The 18,708-nt window shown below is 41.7% G+C and overlaps 1 protein-coding gene across 2 annotated transcripts in view; it reads right to left on the bottom strand.

Moving 5' to 3' along the window:
* Nucleotides 1–18,708, bottom strand: part of GRB14 (growth factor receptor bound protein 14) — a 113,275-nt gene that overhangs the window by 83,790 nt on the left and 10,777 nt on the right. Inside the window, exon 2 of one of the 2 annotated variants that reach the window (XM_073634027.1) lies at nt 1,764–1,920. The exons of the other annotated variant lie outside the window; for it this stretch is intronic. Coding sequence (XP_073490128.1) covers nt 1,764–1,920 — 157 coding nt within the window. The remainder of the gene's footprint in view (nt 1–1,763; nt 1,921–18,708) is intronic. 2 annotated transcript variants of the gene reach the window in all.

Below are 18,708 nucleotides of genomic sequence, written 5' to 3'. Positions count from 1 at the left end.
AGAGTCCTGTATTTCACCTGAAGTTATTTGTGTGTTTTTCTTTGCATCCTGAACAATTTTCCTGGCAGTTGTGGCTGAAATTTTAGTTGGTCTACCTGACCGTGGTTTGGTTTCAACAGAACCCCTCATTTTCCACTTCTTGATTAGAGTTTGAACACTGCTGATTGGCATTCTCAATTCCTTGGATATATTTTTATATCCCTTTCTTGTTTTATACAGTTCAACCACCTTTTTCTGCAGATCCAGAAACGTCAGTGCAGCACTGGATGAAAGATGCAAGGATCTGTCAGGAGTCCAGAAACTCATTGACCTTTTATACACACACACACTAATTACAAGCAAACAGATCACAGGTGAGGATGGTTACCTTTAATAGCTATTCAAACCCCTTTGTGTCAAGTTGTGTGTATTTTATCAGGGCAAAATCACCAGGGTATGTAAACTTTTGATCAGGGTCATTTGGGTAGTTTCTGCTGTCATTATGATTTAAAAAGAGTAAACACAGTTGAAGTTGATTGATAATAAATGGCTTCAGCCAAACACTAACCATGAGTGAAAGAAAAGTTTTTGTGTTATCATTCATATTCTCTGAAAAATGGCCAAGAAATCATAAATTCTGCCAGGGTATGTAAACTTATGAGCACAGTAATGTGTAGTTATTCCTGCGCTACCATGTAAAGGAGGAGCAAAACTGAACTGCTGCAAACACCGAATATGGGTCAAGCCAAGCCCATACAGCAATAGAAGAAATATATATAGAAGTTGGTGCTGCGCTGCTCTTAACAAGATGGAAAAATTATCCTGCTAAAGGTAGCAGTACAAATGTAGATAAAAACATGAAATAATGTAAATATAAAAAATCAAAAACAATATAAAAATATATACAAATACTATTAGAAAACTTCTATACACAATAGGTGCAATGTGGTATTCCACAGTAATCGGTGATAATAGCAAAGTGCAAATTGCAAAAATCAATCAATAATGACTTTCAACCAGATGTGATAAATATCTAGCTGGAATGGATAAGATAAATATACAGTCACTGTAAACCTCAATGGATTGTGCAAATAGGCAAAAACAATGTGCAAAAACAGCAATAATGAACTAAATGTGCAGAGTGCAATAAATATGTGCAACAAATGCAAGATGATTTATGCCTTTATATGGTTTTTAATCCTGTGAGTGCAATTGTATCCTTCTTTAATAAAAATGAAAGCATTTTACATTATGTGGCCTTTTTTATGCTTTGAATACTACATATGGAGAATCGAAGTTGAAGAGAGAATCAGTGTGCTGGCTGATTCGGTAAAATCGCTGTTTGACCCCTTTTCTATAGTAGTGGGGTCAATTCTGCCAGGTGAGGAGACATCTAATTGAGCATGGTGGTGGGCACATCAGTGCAAGGATTTGGTAAAGAATATATATTGTGTATGCACTATATCTTTTAGAGTGTTAATGTGTATATATATATCTATATATATATCTATATATATATATAGATATATATATATGATTATGTGCATATCAGACATTTTGTATAAACAAAAGAAAATAATGTAAGTTTAAAATGTCTATACTTATAAATAATTCAATTAAATTGAGTCGATGACATTATCGTTTTAATTAAAATACAGAAGCATATCAGATGTTATTTCCTAGGATACCACAAAAAAGATATCTGTCTAGCCCATTTATCATCTTTTTGTTATTATACTTATACAGTAGATATAAGTGGAAAAAAAGATGTGAGACAATCTAACCTAGACAAAGCGAAGATAGCTGTTCGAACATCGTCCAGTTCTGGTCATCAATGTAATGGTTCTTTTGGATGAGCAGTTGACATACATTCAGGGCTGTCATATCATTTGGCACTTCCAAAGCCCTGCTAGTACTATCCTCATTGAAGACTTTAATCACCTGCAATAATAAAAGGTGTTGTATATATAATGACCTAAAATGATTTGATTGTTAGTTCCAACTAGATATTTGCACAGGAAGTTGGTGGGTTCAAGCCTGGAAGTGTGGAATTCAGAATTATATAATACAGAACTCTCATTCAAGGATTCAATAGATTTTTGTGACTACGTTGCTTTGCTTACAGTCTACCCAAAATTACTGGCATATTAACAGATCTGGGTGGAAAACAGTCTACAAATCCATACATGCTCTTAAATAAGTCCAAATTTATTATAACTCCAAAAAAATTAATATATACAGATATTAATCGATCTATAGGACCTTGGCTAGATAAATACACCACAAATATCACTGACCATAACATGCATTGCAAAGTTTTATGCACTACTCATATTAGATTTTCAATAGAACACGTGTAAGGCTTGGCATGACAGTGGCATAGGAAGCTGATATTTCTAATCTCCTCAACATGATCCCACAGCTTTCAAAAAACTGCAAATGATTAATGTTCTGGTCTTCCAAAACTAAACAAAACATTTTGAAGGATTTACCATATAAGACCTGCAAATAATGGAATACTGTCAAATGCTAATAGTAAAGAGCAGGGGCATATCTATAGGAGTCGCAGGAGTTGTGGCAGCGACCCAGACCCATGCTGCAGGGGGCCTGTGTGGGCCCCCTGTATGCAGGACCAATCCTGGGTGGGTGCGGGGGCTGCACCACACCCAGGTGCCGCAGAGGGGGAACACCGTGTTATGCCGCTGTGGGGGGGCCCAAGACCAGGCATCTCCCCTTGCACCTCTGGCTGTCAGCTTACTATGCAGTGGGGGGAGGTGGGAGGAATCAATCGGCAGCACTATGGTGCCCGCGGGCTGCGGGATCTCCCTGGGGCTAGTAGTTTACTTCCCGAGTGTATGTAATTGAGAGGGGAGGGGCCTATGACCCGGGCATGTATCAACTTCACTCTTCAGTGTACAAGTGAGTCGCTCTGCTTACACTCTTGCCAATACACGCCTTGTTTAGAGGCCCCTCCTCTCTCCACTGTATACACTCCGGAAGTAAACTACTAGCCCCAGGGACATCCCGTGGCCCACGGGCACCATAGAGCTGCTGATCGCCCCCCCCCACCTTCCCCCACTGCATATTAAACTGACAGCCAGAGGTGCAGGGGGAGATGCTGCAGGCACCACAAACTGTCATCAACATTCAAGTGAGTGGCCATAGGGCAAAAGTGGGGGGGTACAGAGATGTGCTGGGGGTTGGAGGCGGAGTGGGTACAGAGCACAAATGTGTTAAGCCCCTTTCACGCTGTCGGACTGATCAGGTCCATCTGTGTCTACCTTTCTCTGATGGAGGAGACCTTTTTTTCCAGGAAATGCATCAGAAAGTGAAAGCCAACTTAAAGTTTTTTTTTTTTTTTAAATAAATATATTATGGACTTCGCGTTTTATATACTGTATATTTGCTTGATGTCAAGATGATGCTTAAAAACTGAAGTGTGTATTATACTAATATGTTACTCACAAAAATACAGATCTCATTGTATCAGGTAGTAGCTTTTAGAGTTGTTTTTATGCAGTGAACTCCCTAATTTTGGTGGGTGATATACACCACATCCTATACATAGTACATTGTACTTTTTGAAAGTGGACTTTTTGGGTGCCCAAGGATTAAACTACATAAGTGTAAAAAGAAATATACTAAATGTATTAATATAAAAAGTAAAGTATTACACGGTTCAACATGTATTTTAAAAAGTCCCTGTCCACATATTTTATTATTATTAATAATAATAATAATAATAATAAAACTTTGTTTCATATAGCGAATATTTTATATACCCCCTATTTTATGGGGGTATATAACTCCCTCCTGTCACATGTTTATAGATATTAGCAATGCACACACATATGTGTGATAGCTCATCAGTCTCGAGTAGAGGAATTTCCAAGGGAGCTGGAATCCTTGATGCATTTTTTTGGGATGTGACATGCTTCCTGAGGAAGCTGGGAAAGTAATCTGCAAATATCTATCATTGATAATGTCCATGATGTAAAAAAGTGCTTAAAACCCAAGATTTCATTTAAACCCAGGTTAGGGGGTTTGTTGCCTGTTGGAGCATCTGTCAAATTCACCTCCACATGGGTCTTTGCAGTCCTGCTCTAATGCCATGAATGAGGTGTTGAAGTTCATAGAGCTGTCAAGGTTATGCCTCAATCTAATGTGTTTACTTGGAGTGGGTGCGACTATCTTCCAATTGCAGGTATAATACACATGGTCATTGATCCTTTGACATGGGTCTTTCCTACATTAAAAGGCACCACAGGTGCAAGTCATTAAATACAGCACACCTGTGGTGCTACAGTCCACATACTTCCAAGTTAACCATGAATTATACATGCTTGTCTAGTTGTATTTACACTAGGTACCTTTAAAATCCCAACTTCCCTTTTTTTGAGATGATGGAAATGATGTTCTTGATGTAGCCAAGTGCTGGCTACATCGCTTTGTCATCTTGGGACATTCCTTAACAAAGATTACAATGAGCTCCCTCAAGTGCCCACCATGGGGATTATGTTCTAATTTCCTGATTGCAGAGAGAGAGAGACCACTACTGAAAGCAGAGGATCGTGGAGTATGAAGGGCCAGGATTTCAGTGAACCTGATGCTGCTGCAAACTTAAGTTTCAGCTGGCTGAAGAGAGGAGGAATTCTGGGTGAGGAGATAAATAGAGCGGCCTACAGGCCTACAGCTGAAGAGCAGGGACCAGGCCTCTCCGGTGGATGTGACTGGGCACCATGGCCTGGACGATGCGGAGTGCTTTCTATGAGTGAGTCTTATTCCTGGAGACAGACTTTCAGTGACTCAGTTCCCATCGGCAGTGTGGCTATCTGTGGCCACTTTCATCTACACTGACACAGACTCCTCTGAATCCCTGGGTTATCGCATGACCAGTCGGCCATTTCTCATCTGACTGCAGGTCTTACAAGAGCCTGTGCTGTACGTCCTTTATTCAAGTCCGGGGAGAGGCTTGCTCTTTTGGGACCAGGCCTACAGCTGCAGAGCAGGGACCAGGCCTCTCCGGTGGATGTGACTGGGCACCACGGCCTGGATGACGCGGAGTGCTTTCTATGAGTGAGTCCTATTCCTGTAGACAGACTTTTAATGACCAAGTTCCCATCAGCAGCGTGGCTATCTGGGGCCATTTTCATCTGCACTGACACAGACACCGCTGAATCCCTGGGTTATCGGGTGACCAGTCGGGCATTTCTCATCCGACTGCAGGTCTTACAAGAGCCTGTTCTGTACGTCCTTTATCCAAGAGCATCAATATTTTCAGGAGTGGTGAGCGGGCAGAAGCCCATCATTAACATTACACTCAGAGAGACTGCATGAAGACACCTTTACCCTTTTCTTCCTACATCCAAGGCCTTCCCTGAGAGATACCTTGCTTACATCTACTGTTGCTGGTCGCCATTTCAGAGCAACATCTTGGGCCCCTTCATAGCTAGGTGAAGATTTTGGACACCTTACATCAAGGACTCCTAATTTTTTTAAAGGGAAACTCTTATTCAGGTTTCGCTAATTGCATTTTCACATATTGTGTTGTCATATATTGTGCCTTCTATTCAGTTTGTCCTGTGGCATCAGGGTTTGGAGGGAGCTGTTTGACAAAAAGTCTATCTTCTCCCTCTTATACCTGGGGTCATAGGTTCTCTTAGAGCCTGTTGGTCATTGCTTCCTGATTCATTGTGACTGCCATTTCATTGTATATTCTCTGTAATTCTGTTTAAAGTTAAAGTTTGTAATTTGAGGAATATTTACATTCTTTCTTTGTTTGACTCAAGAATATCTAGTAAAATATCCGTTAGTCATTTCTATTGTTTCTCTGGTGTCTTTTAGAAGTATACTTGAATTATGTCAGAACCCAGGGTGTCAGAAGTGTCGGGAGGCTTGCAAGGTCAGGGAAACATGAAAAATCAAAAGTGCTCATTTTAAAGGCTTATATGCAAGTTATTGTCATAAAAAGTGTTTGGGGACCCGAGTCCTGCCCCAGAGGACATGTATCAATTTAAAAAAAGTCTCAAAAATGGCAGTTTTTTCAGGAGCAGTGATTTTATTAATGCTTAAAGTGAAAAAAAATGAAATATTCCTTTAAATAACGGACCGGGGGGTGTCCTTAGTATGCCTGTAAAGTAGCGCATCTTTCCCATGTTTAGAATAGTACCACAGCAAAATTACATTTCTAAAGCAAAAAATTTCATTTTAAACTGCTCGCGGTTGTAATTAATTGTCGGATCCCGGCAATATAGATAAAAATCATTGAAAAAAAATGGCATGGCCCCCCCCAGTCCATTACCAGGCCCTTTGGGTCTGGTATGAATATTAAGGGGAACCCCGCACCAAAATTAAAAAAAAAATTGCATGGGGGTCCCCCCCCCCCAAAATCCATACCAGACCCTTATCCAAGCATGCAACCTGGCAAGCTGCAGGAAAAGGGGGGATGAGAGAGTGCCTGCCCCCCTCTTGAACCATACCAGGCCACACGTCCTCAACATGTGGAGGGTGTTGGTCCCCCCCAAAACACCTTGTCCCCATGTTGATGTAACCGGTGACATAACATCAGAGGGGGGCGGGGTCACCCATTTACATCACCGGGTGGCCCCACCCTCAGCAATATAACAGCTGTCAAAGCAGAAAGCCTGAAATCAGCGGGAGCCTCCCGTGGAGGCGGAGTTTTTTCCGTCTTTTTTTTTCTCGGTCCGTTGGACGCTGTGATTGAAGATGAATGGATATCACGGGACATTTTATTATTTTTTTTTAATAAAGGACTTGTCCCAAACTGTGTCCTGTACTTTTTACCATATGGGGGCCCTTGTTAAAGGGATATGGGGGCCCTTGTTAAAGGGGGCTTCCAGATTCTGATAAGCCCCCCACCCACAGACCCCCACCACTACCGGGCAAAGGTTGTGGGGATGAGGCCCTTGTCTCCATCAACATGGGGACAAGGTGTTTTGAGGGGACCCAAAAACACCCTCCCCATGTTGAGGGTATGGGGCCTGGTACGGTTCAGGAGGGGGGGCACTCTCGTCCCCCCCCTTTTCCTGCGGCCTGCCAGGCCGTGCTCGGATAAGGGTCTGCTATGGATTTTGGGGGGACCCCACGCCATTTTTTTTCAAATTTTGGTGCAGGTTTCCCCTTAATATCCATACCAGACCCAAAGGGCCTGTTAATGGACTTGGGGGGGACCCATGCGTTTTTTTTCAATGATTTTTATATATATCGCTGGGATCCGGCAATACATTACAGCCACGAGCAGTTTTAAATGACATTTTGTCCTTTACAAATATAATTTTGCTGCTCTCATTCATAAAACTGATTGGTCAATCATGGCTCTCACAGCAGAGCACGCTGTGATTGGCCAAAGCATGCAGGTCAGGTGCATGCTTTGGCCAATCAGCAGCCATCAATGCACTGCGAGCTTGCAGTGCATTGCGGTCTTGCTGTTTATTGTGGCGCATTCCGCGAGTGCTCGAATTTCCCGTGAACGCCCCATAATGTTCGGTATTTGGCGAACAGGTGAGCACTCGATGTTCGAATCGAACTCCTATCCATAAGCTCCAGATAACTTTTCGCTCCCTCAAGTCCCAACAAAGCAGAATATTTATTTGGTTCAAAGATGTGTTCAGTTTTCATTATTTTTTTTCTTCTGACCTTGACGTTCTCATTACTCTACCCCTGTCATTGCCAGATATCTTCCCAGAGCACCACAATACAGTGCTTGTTTTGTCCTAGTTCCGGGTGACATGTGTCAAGCAGGGAATGGTGTATTTAGTCATATCCAAACACAATATAAGCTTTTTATTGCTAGGCTCCCCCCACCCTTCCATCTATCTTTTCATTTCTTGTCTCACCTTGTTTAATTTTACTGATTAGAAATCTGTATAAAACTGTTTTGTTAGTCTTTCTGTTTGTTTTTCCTAGTTTTACTAAGTAAAGTAATGTAAGCCCTAAACCATAAGATGGAAATACTAGATAGATATGTCAGCTAAGCTAGGTAAACACATGTAAAAACTGAACAATAAGCACTGTATAATACATGCATTAATCTAAAGTGGAAGACTCATTTATTAATAAATAGGGTCCTTCCAGGAGCAGACAATACGGCCCGTGTAGCCTAAGCTGTTAAATGGGTTTCCTAAAAGAAAACAAGGGGCCTTAGAATTGTCACTAGCGTAAATCAGGGTTGTCAACTATACAAAAGGAAAAAGACAGCCTTTTATCAGATACCAAACTTAGTCTAGGTGCAGGTCTATGAGTCAACTGGTGCCAGACTCTCCAACATGGCCCACTTTATAAGATATAAAAAACCCTGCTCCTGAATTCTCTCTGCCTATCTACCTCAGCTTAGTCAATGAACTCCTGTGAAGGATTTGATTTGATTTGATTTGAAGGCTGCTTTTGATTTCTTTTTTTCAGGCATAGAAATTTTGGGCAGGATAAATTAGGACTTTTACGCTCATCAAACCAACATAACAAAATACCCTCAATAGTATATTCACCAGACCAATATGAGCTACATAATTGTAGTTCATTGTTGGGGTTTACATACATTTTCATTTTTTAAACATACAGTATCTCACAAAAGTGAGTACACCCCTCACATTTTTTGTAAATATTTTATTATATCTTTTTCATGTGACAACATTGAAGAAATGACACTTTGCTACAATGTAAAGTAGTGAGTGTACAGCTTGTATAACAGTGTAAATTTGCTGTCCCCTCAAAATAACTCAACACACAGCCATTAATGTCTAAGCCGCTGGCAACAAAAGTGAGTACACCCCTAAGTGAAAATGTCCAGGGCCCAAAGTGTCAATATTTTGTGTGGCTACCATTTTTTTCCAGCACTGCCTTAACCCTCTTGGACATGGAGTTCACTAGAGCTTACAGGTTGCCAGTGGAGTCCTCTTCCACTCCTCCATGATGACATCACGGAACTGGTGGATGTTAGAGGCCTTGCACTCCTCCACCTTCTGTTTGAGGATACCCCACAGATGCTCAATAGGGTTAAGGTCTGGTGATGTGCTTGGCCAGTCCATCACCTTTACCCTCAGCTTCTTTAGCAAGGCAGTGGTCGCCTTGGAGGTGTGTTTGGGGTAGTTATCATATCAGTCATCAGTCTCCGGAGGGAGGGGATCATGCTCTGCTTCAATATGTCACAGTACATGTTGGCATTCCAGTGAACTGTAGCTCCCCAGTGCTGGCAGCACTTATGCAGCCCCAGACCATGACTCTCCCACCACCAAGCTTGACTGTAGGTGAGACACACTTGTCTTTGTACTCCTCACCTGGTTGCTGCCACACACGCTTGACACCATATATCTTGGTCTCAGCAGACCACAGGACATGGTGCCAGTAATTCATGTCCTTAGTCTGCTTGTCTTCAGCAAACTGTTTGCGGGCTTTCTTGTGCATCATCTTTAGATGAGGCTTCCTTCAGGACAACAGCCATGCAGACCAATTTGATGCAGTGAGCGACGTATGGTCTGAGCACTGACACCCCCACCCCCCTTCAAACTCTGCAGCAATGCTGGCAGCACTCATACGTCTATTTTTCAAAGACAACCTCTGGATATGACGCTGAGCATGTGCACTAAACTTCTTTGGTCAACCATGGCGAGGCCTGTTCTGGGTGGAACCTGTCCTGTTAAACAACTGTACGGTCTTGGACACTGTGCTGCAGCTCAGTTTCAGGGTCTTGGCAATCTTCTTATAGCCTAGGCCATCTTTATGTAGAGCAACAATTCTTTTTTTCAGATCCTCAAAGAGTTCTTTGCCATGAGGTGCCATGCTGAACTTCTAGTGACCAGTATGAGAGAGTGAGAGCGATAACACCAAATTTAACACCAAAAAGACCACAATAATGGCACTTTTAGAAGAGGCGAGTGGAGTGGAATGTGATTTTCCATAAAGGACCAATATAATAAAGCCTTGTCAGACCAGCTGTGGATTTCGACGCAGGCGAGGAGAGTAGAACGTGGACTGCCATTAAGGATTTGTATACCAAAGCGACACTAGACTTGTCGTGGTCTTTGTTTAAGGTGAGCTGCTAGGGCACACTCCTGGTGGATGCCTGGATGGTGGGAATAATTGTATTCACAACTTTCAAGAACTGTTTTTTGAGCAAGTGCTCTTCACATCTCATGACATTTTGATGCAGACGCACACATACTTTAGTATTTGGGACTTATTTTATTGTTTTATACGTAAAATCAAATGAATACCTGCTTTTGATTCAAGCATTTTTATCACTGTTTCACATATTATCGCATATTATTATATATATATATATATATTTTTTTTTTTAAATTAGGGATAGTCATTTATGCATATTTGTCTTTTTGCTGTTTAGCTTCTTGAATTAGTGCACTTTATCACTGTTTCACATAGTATCGCATATTATCGCATATTACTGCAATTTTCGTTTTGTGTTGTTTTTTTTTTTTTAATTAGGGATAGGCATTCATGCATTGTTGTCTATTTTTGCTGCTTAGCTTCTTGAATTAGTGCACTTCATCACTGTTTCACATAGTATCGCATATTACTGCAATTTTGGTTTTGTGTGTGTTTTTTTTGTTTTTTTTTATTGTATAATTTTTAGGCTACTTTCACACTGAGGCACTTTACAGGCGCTACAGCGCTAAAAATGGCGCCTGTGTAGCGCCTGTTAAGAGCCCCTCCTGTGTCTCCAGTGTGAAAGCCTGAGGGCTTTCACACTGGAGTGGTGCGCTTGCAGGACGGTCAAAGAAGTCCTGCAAGCCACATCTTTGCAGAGCTGTAGGAGCAGTGTATTCACCGCTCCTAAAACGCCCCTACCCATTGAAAACAATGGGGCAGCGCCGTTGCGGGCGGTTTTAACCCTTTTTCGGCCGCTAGCAGGGGTTAAAACCGTGTTACCAGCAACACACGCAGTTAATGAGGAAAGTGAGGCTTCCCACCTGTCACCTTTTAGCTGGATGTCTCATCACACAGCGGAAGCAAAATAATATAAAATCCCTTCCGCTATCAACACAAAACATGACGTTTCTTTCACACCTTCAAATCATGTTGTGTTTCCATATACCTGGCAAGAAGGGCATTCCAGTAGACAACATGGTTCCTCTAGACCAGGGATATGCAATTAGGGGACCTCCAGCTGTTGCAGAACTACAAGTCCCATGAGGCATAGCAAGATTCTGACAGCTACAAGCATTACACCCAGAGGCAGAGGCATGATGGGACTTGTAGTTTTGCAACAGCTGGAGGTCCACTAATTACATATCCCTGCTCTAGACAGACTTCTGTGCCTCTTTACAGGCTAATTCATTCTTCGTAGACATAGGAATTTGGCCAATACTTATGCATATGGACACGCACATATGCGCACATATGCGCATACACGTGTGCATCAGCCTGCTTGCGTGCACTTGTGACAGATGTTGTCACTAAATGGGCTATATAAACTGTGTCAGTGCTCAGGATCAGTGTTGCTCTGTCTTTCCGCCATCCCTGTATCCTGTGACCCCTTTATTCGGCATCATGATTCCAGTTGCTAACCCGGCTTGTTTGACCACTCTCTGAAATCCATAGCAAATACAATGACTTAACAGCTTCTTCTTTGAAAAACTTTGATGAAGGCTTAGGCCGAAATGCCTCAGAATTCTTGGATTCTGTTACTGCTATAATGCTCAAAGTCGCCAGCTTGTACTTGCTATGGATTCACTGTGAACTTGATTAGCCAGAGCACCGACACTCTGTACCCACACTTGTACCATATAGCGGTAAAGCTTGTGGTGAGTTCTCTTGTTACTCTCTGAAGTCCGCCTGCACTGACCCCGGCTTGTCCTTGACTTCCACTTCTGCCTGCTCCACTGATTGGCTCTTGACCCGGCTCTTGACCCGGCTTGTACCCAGACCACGCTCTTGCCTGCTCCTCTGTACCTGATCTGTCCTGCCAATCTATGACTCAGCCTGCCTGACTCTGCTAACCTTCCTGTGATTTCCAGTACTTGCCTTACATCCTGCTGTGCTTTCTGTTCTACAGTCTGCTACCAGTGCATGCCTCACCCGCCTGCTGTCGCCAGTACCAACCTGCTTCAGTCTTTTATCCACCATCTGTCTATTAGCTAATTCACTGAAGACTACTGATGACTTCTCCTGCTTGGCGTGGATACCCGCTATGCTACTGGCAAGACCTAAAGGCACTAGTGCCACTCTGCAGTCCTGTGCCTTCTGTTCACACTACTAGGGGCCCAGAGTCAGAGGTGTGAATGATGAGGCCTTCCTCATCATTTCAGGCTCTGCTACCAGGTACATGCTAATACCCCTGTGTATATAAAAATATGTGTAGTCCCAAAAATGAATGTAGGGTTTGATATACTAAAGGCAATTAAGCTATTTACTGTCCAAAGGGAAGTTGCACTTTGCCTTGCCATTGCTCCAGAGCTTAGTGAATGAGGTGAAGCTGAGTACCATCATTCAGCCATGTGCAAGCAAAAGTTGGTAGTGAGGCACACCACAGGCCAGAAGTGACATCACCGGAAATCCCACCCAATTTGTTTTGTCACTCATACAGAGCATCTTCAGGAACAAGACTACCAACAGCATACAATACGTAGGCAAATGGCTCTTGGGAGATGCAGTTCTGGGAAAGTGTCTTTGTTACTAGGGACTGACCTTCCAGCAGCTGCACCTGGAAAAATCTTACATTTCTGGTGATGACATCATAGGAAATGGTGCTGAAGAAGTTTCTCTCTACAGGAACAATGTGAAAGAAAAAAACATGCTAGGACATACTCTAGAGAGGAAGATTTAAGGAGAATATTTGGGCCACACCTGGACATACCCTGTAGCCTCCCTGATGGTTTTCCCGAGTGTGGCTCGGGGTTAAATTTCAGTCCCATTAGCGGTAACCCCGAGCCACACTCGGGATTACATTGCAGGATCCTGGTGCGGCATTACTTACCTTGTCCCCAGGATCCTGCAATGTCCCCCGCTGTTTCTGCGGGCTCCGTCCTCCTCCGAAGCCTCTCTGTGGCAGGCTCCTTTCCCTGCGAGCGTCGTGACGCACGGGGGCGGAGCCTGGCGACAAATTCAAAAAAATTTAAAAACCATAACACATACAGTACTGTAATCTTACAGATTACAGTACTGTATGAAATTATTTCACATCCCTTTTGTCCCCAGTGCTTTGTCCTATGCCCTGCATGCAGTTTTATGTTATATATACTGTTCTTTCTGCCTGGAAACTGGAGATTGTCCATAGCAACCAAAAAGTGTCCCTTTACGTCAAAAGTGGCTTTAGACCAGCTAGAAAACAGCAATAGTAAATTAGAACACTTGCAGAATTGAGCGATAGTGAATTGTGGGAGATTTATTTTATTATTATTATATTATTTTTTTTTAAATTATTTATATTTATTTATTATATTATAATTTATGTTTTTGTGTTTCAAACTTCATCATACCCAGGATATTAGGATATCTACTAGACTCTTGTTTGGACAGATTTAAGTGTGTTATTGTTAAGAATTACAGACCTACAATATAAAACGCCAAATTTCCATGCAAAATAATTGTACCGCTTTCAGCACCTAAAATCCGAAATAATCATACCGCCAGGGAGGTTAAATGGATCTAAGATGGCTGAGTCACCTACATATGGAAAATAGAAAGATATTGTGAAGAATAGTAACACATTTGCCTTGCAGAACTGAGGCCCCCGGTTCAAATCCCGTCCAGGACAATATCTCCATTGAGTTTGCAAGTTCTCCCTGTGCTTGTGTGGGTTTTCTCCAGGTACTCTGCTTTCCTCCTACACTACAAAGACTGCTGGTAGGTTAATTGGCTCCTGACTAATATTGGTCTTAGTATGTGCATGTGAGATAGGGAACTTAAGATTGTAAGCTCCCTAATGGCAGGGACTGATATGATTGTACAGTATGTAAAGCTCTGCATAATAAATAGAAAAATGATTCCCTCTTGAAACGGTAAAAGTAAATTCCACGTTGTTCACGTTACTGTTCTGTGGATTGTGTCAGATTCCCTTTAAGAGCCGGATGCAACACACAAACAACAAATGCAGAAAAATTATGTTTAAATCATTGTACTGGCCAATTTAAATTCAAAATGGTAATGCTAGTAATTATAAAAATGTTGACCTCTGTGCTCCTGTTTCGAACATTGTTATACAAGTCCTCATTAAATTTCTATGTCTTGACTCTGCTCCGTTATTGTGTACCACCAAGAATGGCTGGATTTATGCTTTGGTGTGCGTGTGCAAAAATTAAAGGACATTTCAGTCATTTTTGCCCTTTGATCAGGTTTATTTTATCCCTGCCAAATACAGTTAATCTCTACTTTAATATACATCAGCTGAGATCATGAATTAGAAAATGAAAAGTCTAATTAACTATTTAACCACCAACTGCTGTACCTAAGGGCAAGTGTACTGTATAAGCGGTCACAAAAAGAGTTATTAGTAGCCAGTATCAGTAGCCTTAGCACAAGCTAACATTTTGAAATGATCTTTCTTTCTGATATTAAAGTGTTACTAAACCCAGGACCTGTATTCACTATATCTGGTCTCCCACAGTACATAGAACATGGGAATGTAATCGTCTTAGTAAATATAAACTGTTAAATACCTTTTTTCATCAGCAGTTAGAGCAGTCTTGTGACTTTTATCAGCATCTGCTTAAAGCTTGTAGGAGGAGTTTTCATTCTCACCTGATCCTCTGTCTGGACAGTGCTGATTGGCCCTGTGCTAATCATATGCACTCTCCCAAGAAAAAAAAAAGCTCTAGCAATGCACACCAAACTGAGCATGTGCAGCCTGACTCCTAGGAATCTGTTCTACCAGTAGATGGGTTGGAGTCAGTTAAAGAAGAGGAGGATCAGAGAGACAGGAACACACAGCCTTTCTACACAATGCAGAGGAATAACCCCTTAGGTTCCACAGTGAGTATAACAAGCATGCTTTACTGCATATACAGACTGATTTTACTGTTGTGGGTTTAGTAACCCTTTAAGCAATAGGCTTAGATGACTAAATTATAACACATGTATTATTTGCCATACTGATCCTTATTTTCGTCCATGTGATTGTTATTTCCAGCTCCCATTGCTGAAAATAACAATGTCAAAAAATGATTGGTGTAGCGTAGTAAATTGGGCAGAATTATTCTCCCGATTTGGCTTCTTATTTGTGAGTACCAAATGCAGGTATGTTACTTTGAGCACAGAACAATATTTTATCCAGCTGGGATTATAGTGAGGGCTGCATCATAATGCCATTGTATTTGTGTTATCACCTTTCCCCAAATAAATTAGGCACCTCCACAAATTACGTGCACAGGGAAAGTTCCACTGTTTTTCCAAGGTTCATCAGAAACCACAAGTGTAGAAGTGTAATATGAAGGTGCTGATAGATCTTGCAGCAAAGAAGCTTTGTTTACAAAATCCAACATTCATTAAAAGTAATTGCAAGTACAAAAGTTTGCAGATCTCAAACAATTGAAGCACTACTATAACTGTGATTAGCCGAACGATATGGGTAGTTTGTTACACCAATGCATAAATTAATTACTAGTCAAGGTTTCTCCAGCATACAAAGAATCCTTCCCTGCCATATACGCAACAGCCTAGCTATCACTTTCTTGCCACTAAACCTGTCCCTGATAGGTGCCATGACCAGCCACCACCACTGTCTGGGTCTGTCTGTGGGCTGCAGGGAGGCCAAGTGGTAGGTACCCCCGAGGGAAGGAACATCAGACACATTGGTTGAACTTGCAAAGCTTGTGTCAAGAAGGTTAAGATTAGGTGTAGGAAATCATTTGTGGATTAGGGTAAAGCTTAAAGGCTTACCGTATTGAGCTAAGTATCGGGCACTGTTTAGGGTTAATGTTAAGTGTGATGCCGTGTACACACGAGCGGATTTTCCGTCGGAAAAATGTTGGATGGTTTTTCCGACGGAATTCCGCTCGAGCTTGCCTTGCATACACACAGTCAGACAAAAGTTCTCTGAACTTTCGACCGTCAAGAACGCGGTGACGTACAACACTATGACGAGCTGAGAAAATGAAGTTCAATGCTTCTGAGCATGCGTCGAATTGTTTCTGAGCATGTGTAGGAATTTTGTGCGTTGAATAGGTACAGACAATCGGAATTTCCGATCGAAACTTTTTCCGACCGAAAAATTGAGAACCTGCTCTCAATCTTTTGCTGGCTGGAATACACACGGTCACATTTTCCGACCAAAACTCTCATCTGACTTTTTGTGGCAGAATTTCTGATCGTGTGTACGCAGCATGAGAATTATATTTTTAAAGTTAGGTAACATATGGTTGCATTTTAGGGCTTGGGAGAGGAAAGGTTGAAATGTCACAGTTACAGTAGGTTACACTTATTGGTCAGGGTCTGTGGCAGTCCACTTTTTTGCTTTATCTAGGAAAATTTTGGGGGTTGGCGCTGGGTTCTTGGGGCCAAAAATAAACATACTGCCAAAAATCTATCAAAAGAAACAGTGCCCTAAAGATCAGACAGTAGAAATGTGTTTTTTCCTAATATAGATCGATCTCTCTCTCTCTCTCTCGCTCTCTCTCGCTCTCTCTCTCTCTCTCTCTCTCTCTCTATATATATATATATATATATATATATATATATATACAGTAAAACCTTGGTTTGCGGGTAACTTGGTTTGAGAGCGTTTTGCAAGACAAGTAAAATTTTAAAATAAATGCTGACTTGATATACAAGTGATGTCTTGATTTACAAATGTCATGTCACAGCTGAGTATAAAAGAGAAGAGAGGCACCTCTAAGTGCAGCAATATGGTTACATTTAATGAAGTTACAACATTTAGCAACATATTGCTACACTTAGAGGCGCCTCTCTTTTATACTCTGTAGCTCCTGCTGGATTTTGCATCTAATCGCCTTGTGGAGGCTTCCATTTGTGGATGGACATTTTATGGTTACACAACCATCACATTGCTTTGATCTTTTTATATGAACTATAGACTGAAGGACCTATGAATAAATGGTCGTGGAACAAATCATTTGAGTTTCCATTATTTCTTATGGGGAAATTTGCTTTGATATACAAGGGCTTTAGATTACAAGCATGTTTCTGAAACAAATTATGCTTGCAATCCAAGGTTTTACTGTATATCTTGTGTGACGGTACATACATTGTAATGCCCCGTACACACGGTCGCACTTTGTTCGGACATTCCGACAACAAAATCCTAGGATTTTTTCCGACGGATGTTGGCTCAAACTTGTCTTGCATACACACGGTCACACAAAGTTGTCGGAAAATCCAATCGTTTTACACGCGGTGAAGTAAAACACATACGTCGGGACTATAAACGGGGCAGTGGCCAATAGCTTTCATCTCTTTATTTATTCTGAGCATGCGTGGCACTTTGTCCGTCGGATTTGTGTACACACGATCGGAATTTCTGACAACGGATTTTGTTGTCGGAAAATTTTATATCCTGCTCTCAAACTTTGTGTGTCGGAAAATCCGATGGAAAATGTGTGATGTCCGACAAAAAGGACCTATCACACATTTTCCGTCAGAAAATCCGACCGTGTGTACGGGGCATTACACATTTCTTAATGCACTTACTGCAGTATATGTTCTAGCTAGTTAGTTGCTTCATTTGGACAACAAGAGTCTACTAGAATTGTTATTACATTAAACAGAGAGAGGACTGAGCATTGCAAGTTTTTAACTTTAAAAAAAAAATAACAAACATGTCATTCTTACCTGCTCTGTGATGGTTTTGCATAGAGCAGCCCTGATCCTCCTCTTCTCTTGCTCCTGTCCCCTCCCTCCTGCCGAGCGCCCCCAGAGCAAACAGCTTGCTGTAGTGGCATCTGAGCAGAGCCGCTGATTTGCATGTCGACTCAGATACAGAGCTGCAGCTCGCCCCCACCCCCTCTCTCTTCTCATAGGCTCCCACTGCTGTCTCAGCCAATGAGGAGGGAGAGTCCCCAGAGAGCCAAGGATATTGTGCACATCACTGGATCGCGATGGGGCTAAGGTAAGTATTGGGGAAGGGGGGGGGCGGAGGGGCTGCTGCACACAGAAGGTTTTTTACCTTCATGCATAGGGTGCATGAAGAATCTTTAGAACCACTTTAAGTTTTCACTACAAGACTAGCATGTTAAAACCTGTCACTCATTATTGGGAATGCAGTGGGCTGTGCTGGGACAAGGTCATCCAGTGCCGGGGCAAAGATGCAAAAACTGCACCCCCTCCTCTGTGATGTACATACCCATTTGTTGTATCAAAGCGCAATGTGTGCACCCAATGTACGTGTCCAATTGTTATACCAACGTAAAGAGTGTAGGGGTCAGAAGTGTGTAACATACCAAGTGCAGGGGTCAAAAGTAATGTACAGAGTGCAGATATGACAATTTTTTGTACGACGAGTTTTCTTTTTTCTTCAAAATATATCTTTTCTGATGCTTTTTTATTTGATGTCTAAATAGTGGCGCTATAATGTTTGGATTAGGATGGAAATAGAGAACAAACTGTTTTTGCAGACCATATTGTTGATCTGAAAAAAAAAAAAATTTTCTTTGTTCTTTTTTTCTTCATGTTCTTTATTTTTGTTCTATTAGAGATTAAAGTATATGTAAACCCTCACCTTGTAAAACAGCTGATTCAGTTTAAAATAGAAATAAAAGGCAAAACATTTTTGTGTAGATATAAAAAAACACTATAAATGCCTTT

This window comes from Aquarana catesbeiana, linkage group LG06, assembly GCF_042186555.1.
Source record: "Aquarana catesbeiana isolate 2022-GZ linkage group LG06, ASM4218655v1, whole genome shotgun sequence".
Classification (NCBI taxonomy): domain Eukaryota; kingdom Metazoa; phylum Chordata; class Amphibia; order Anura; family Ranidae; genus Aquarana; species Aquarana catesbeiana.
The sequence above is the reverse complement of the archived record's forward strand: the minus strand, read 5'-3'. Positions and strand labels throughout refer to the sequence as shown.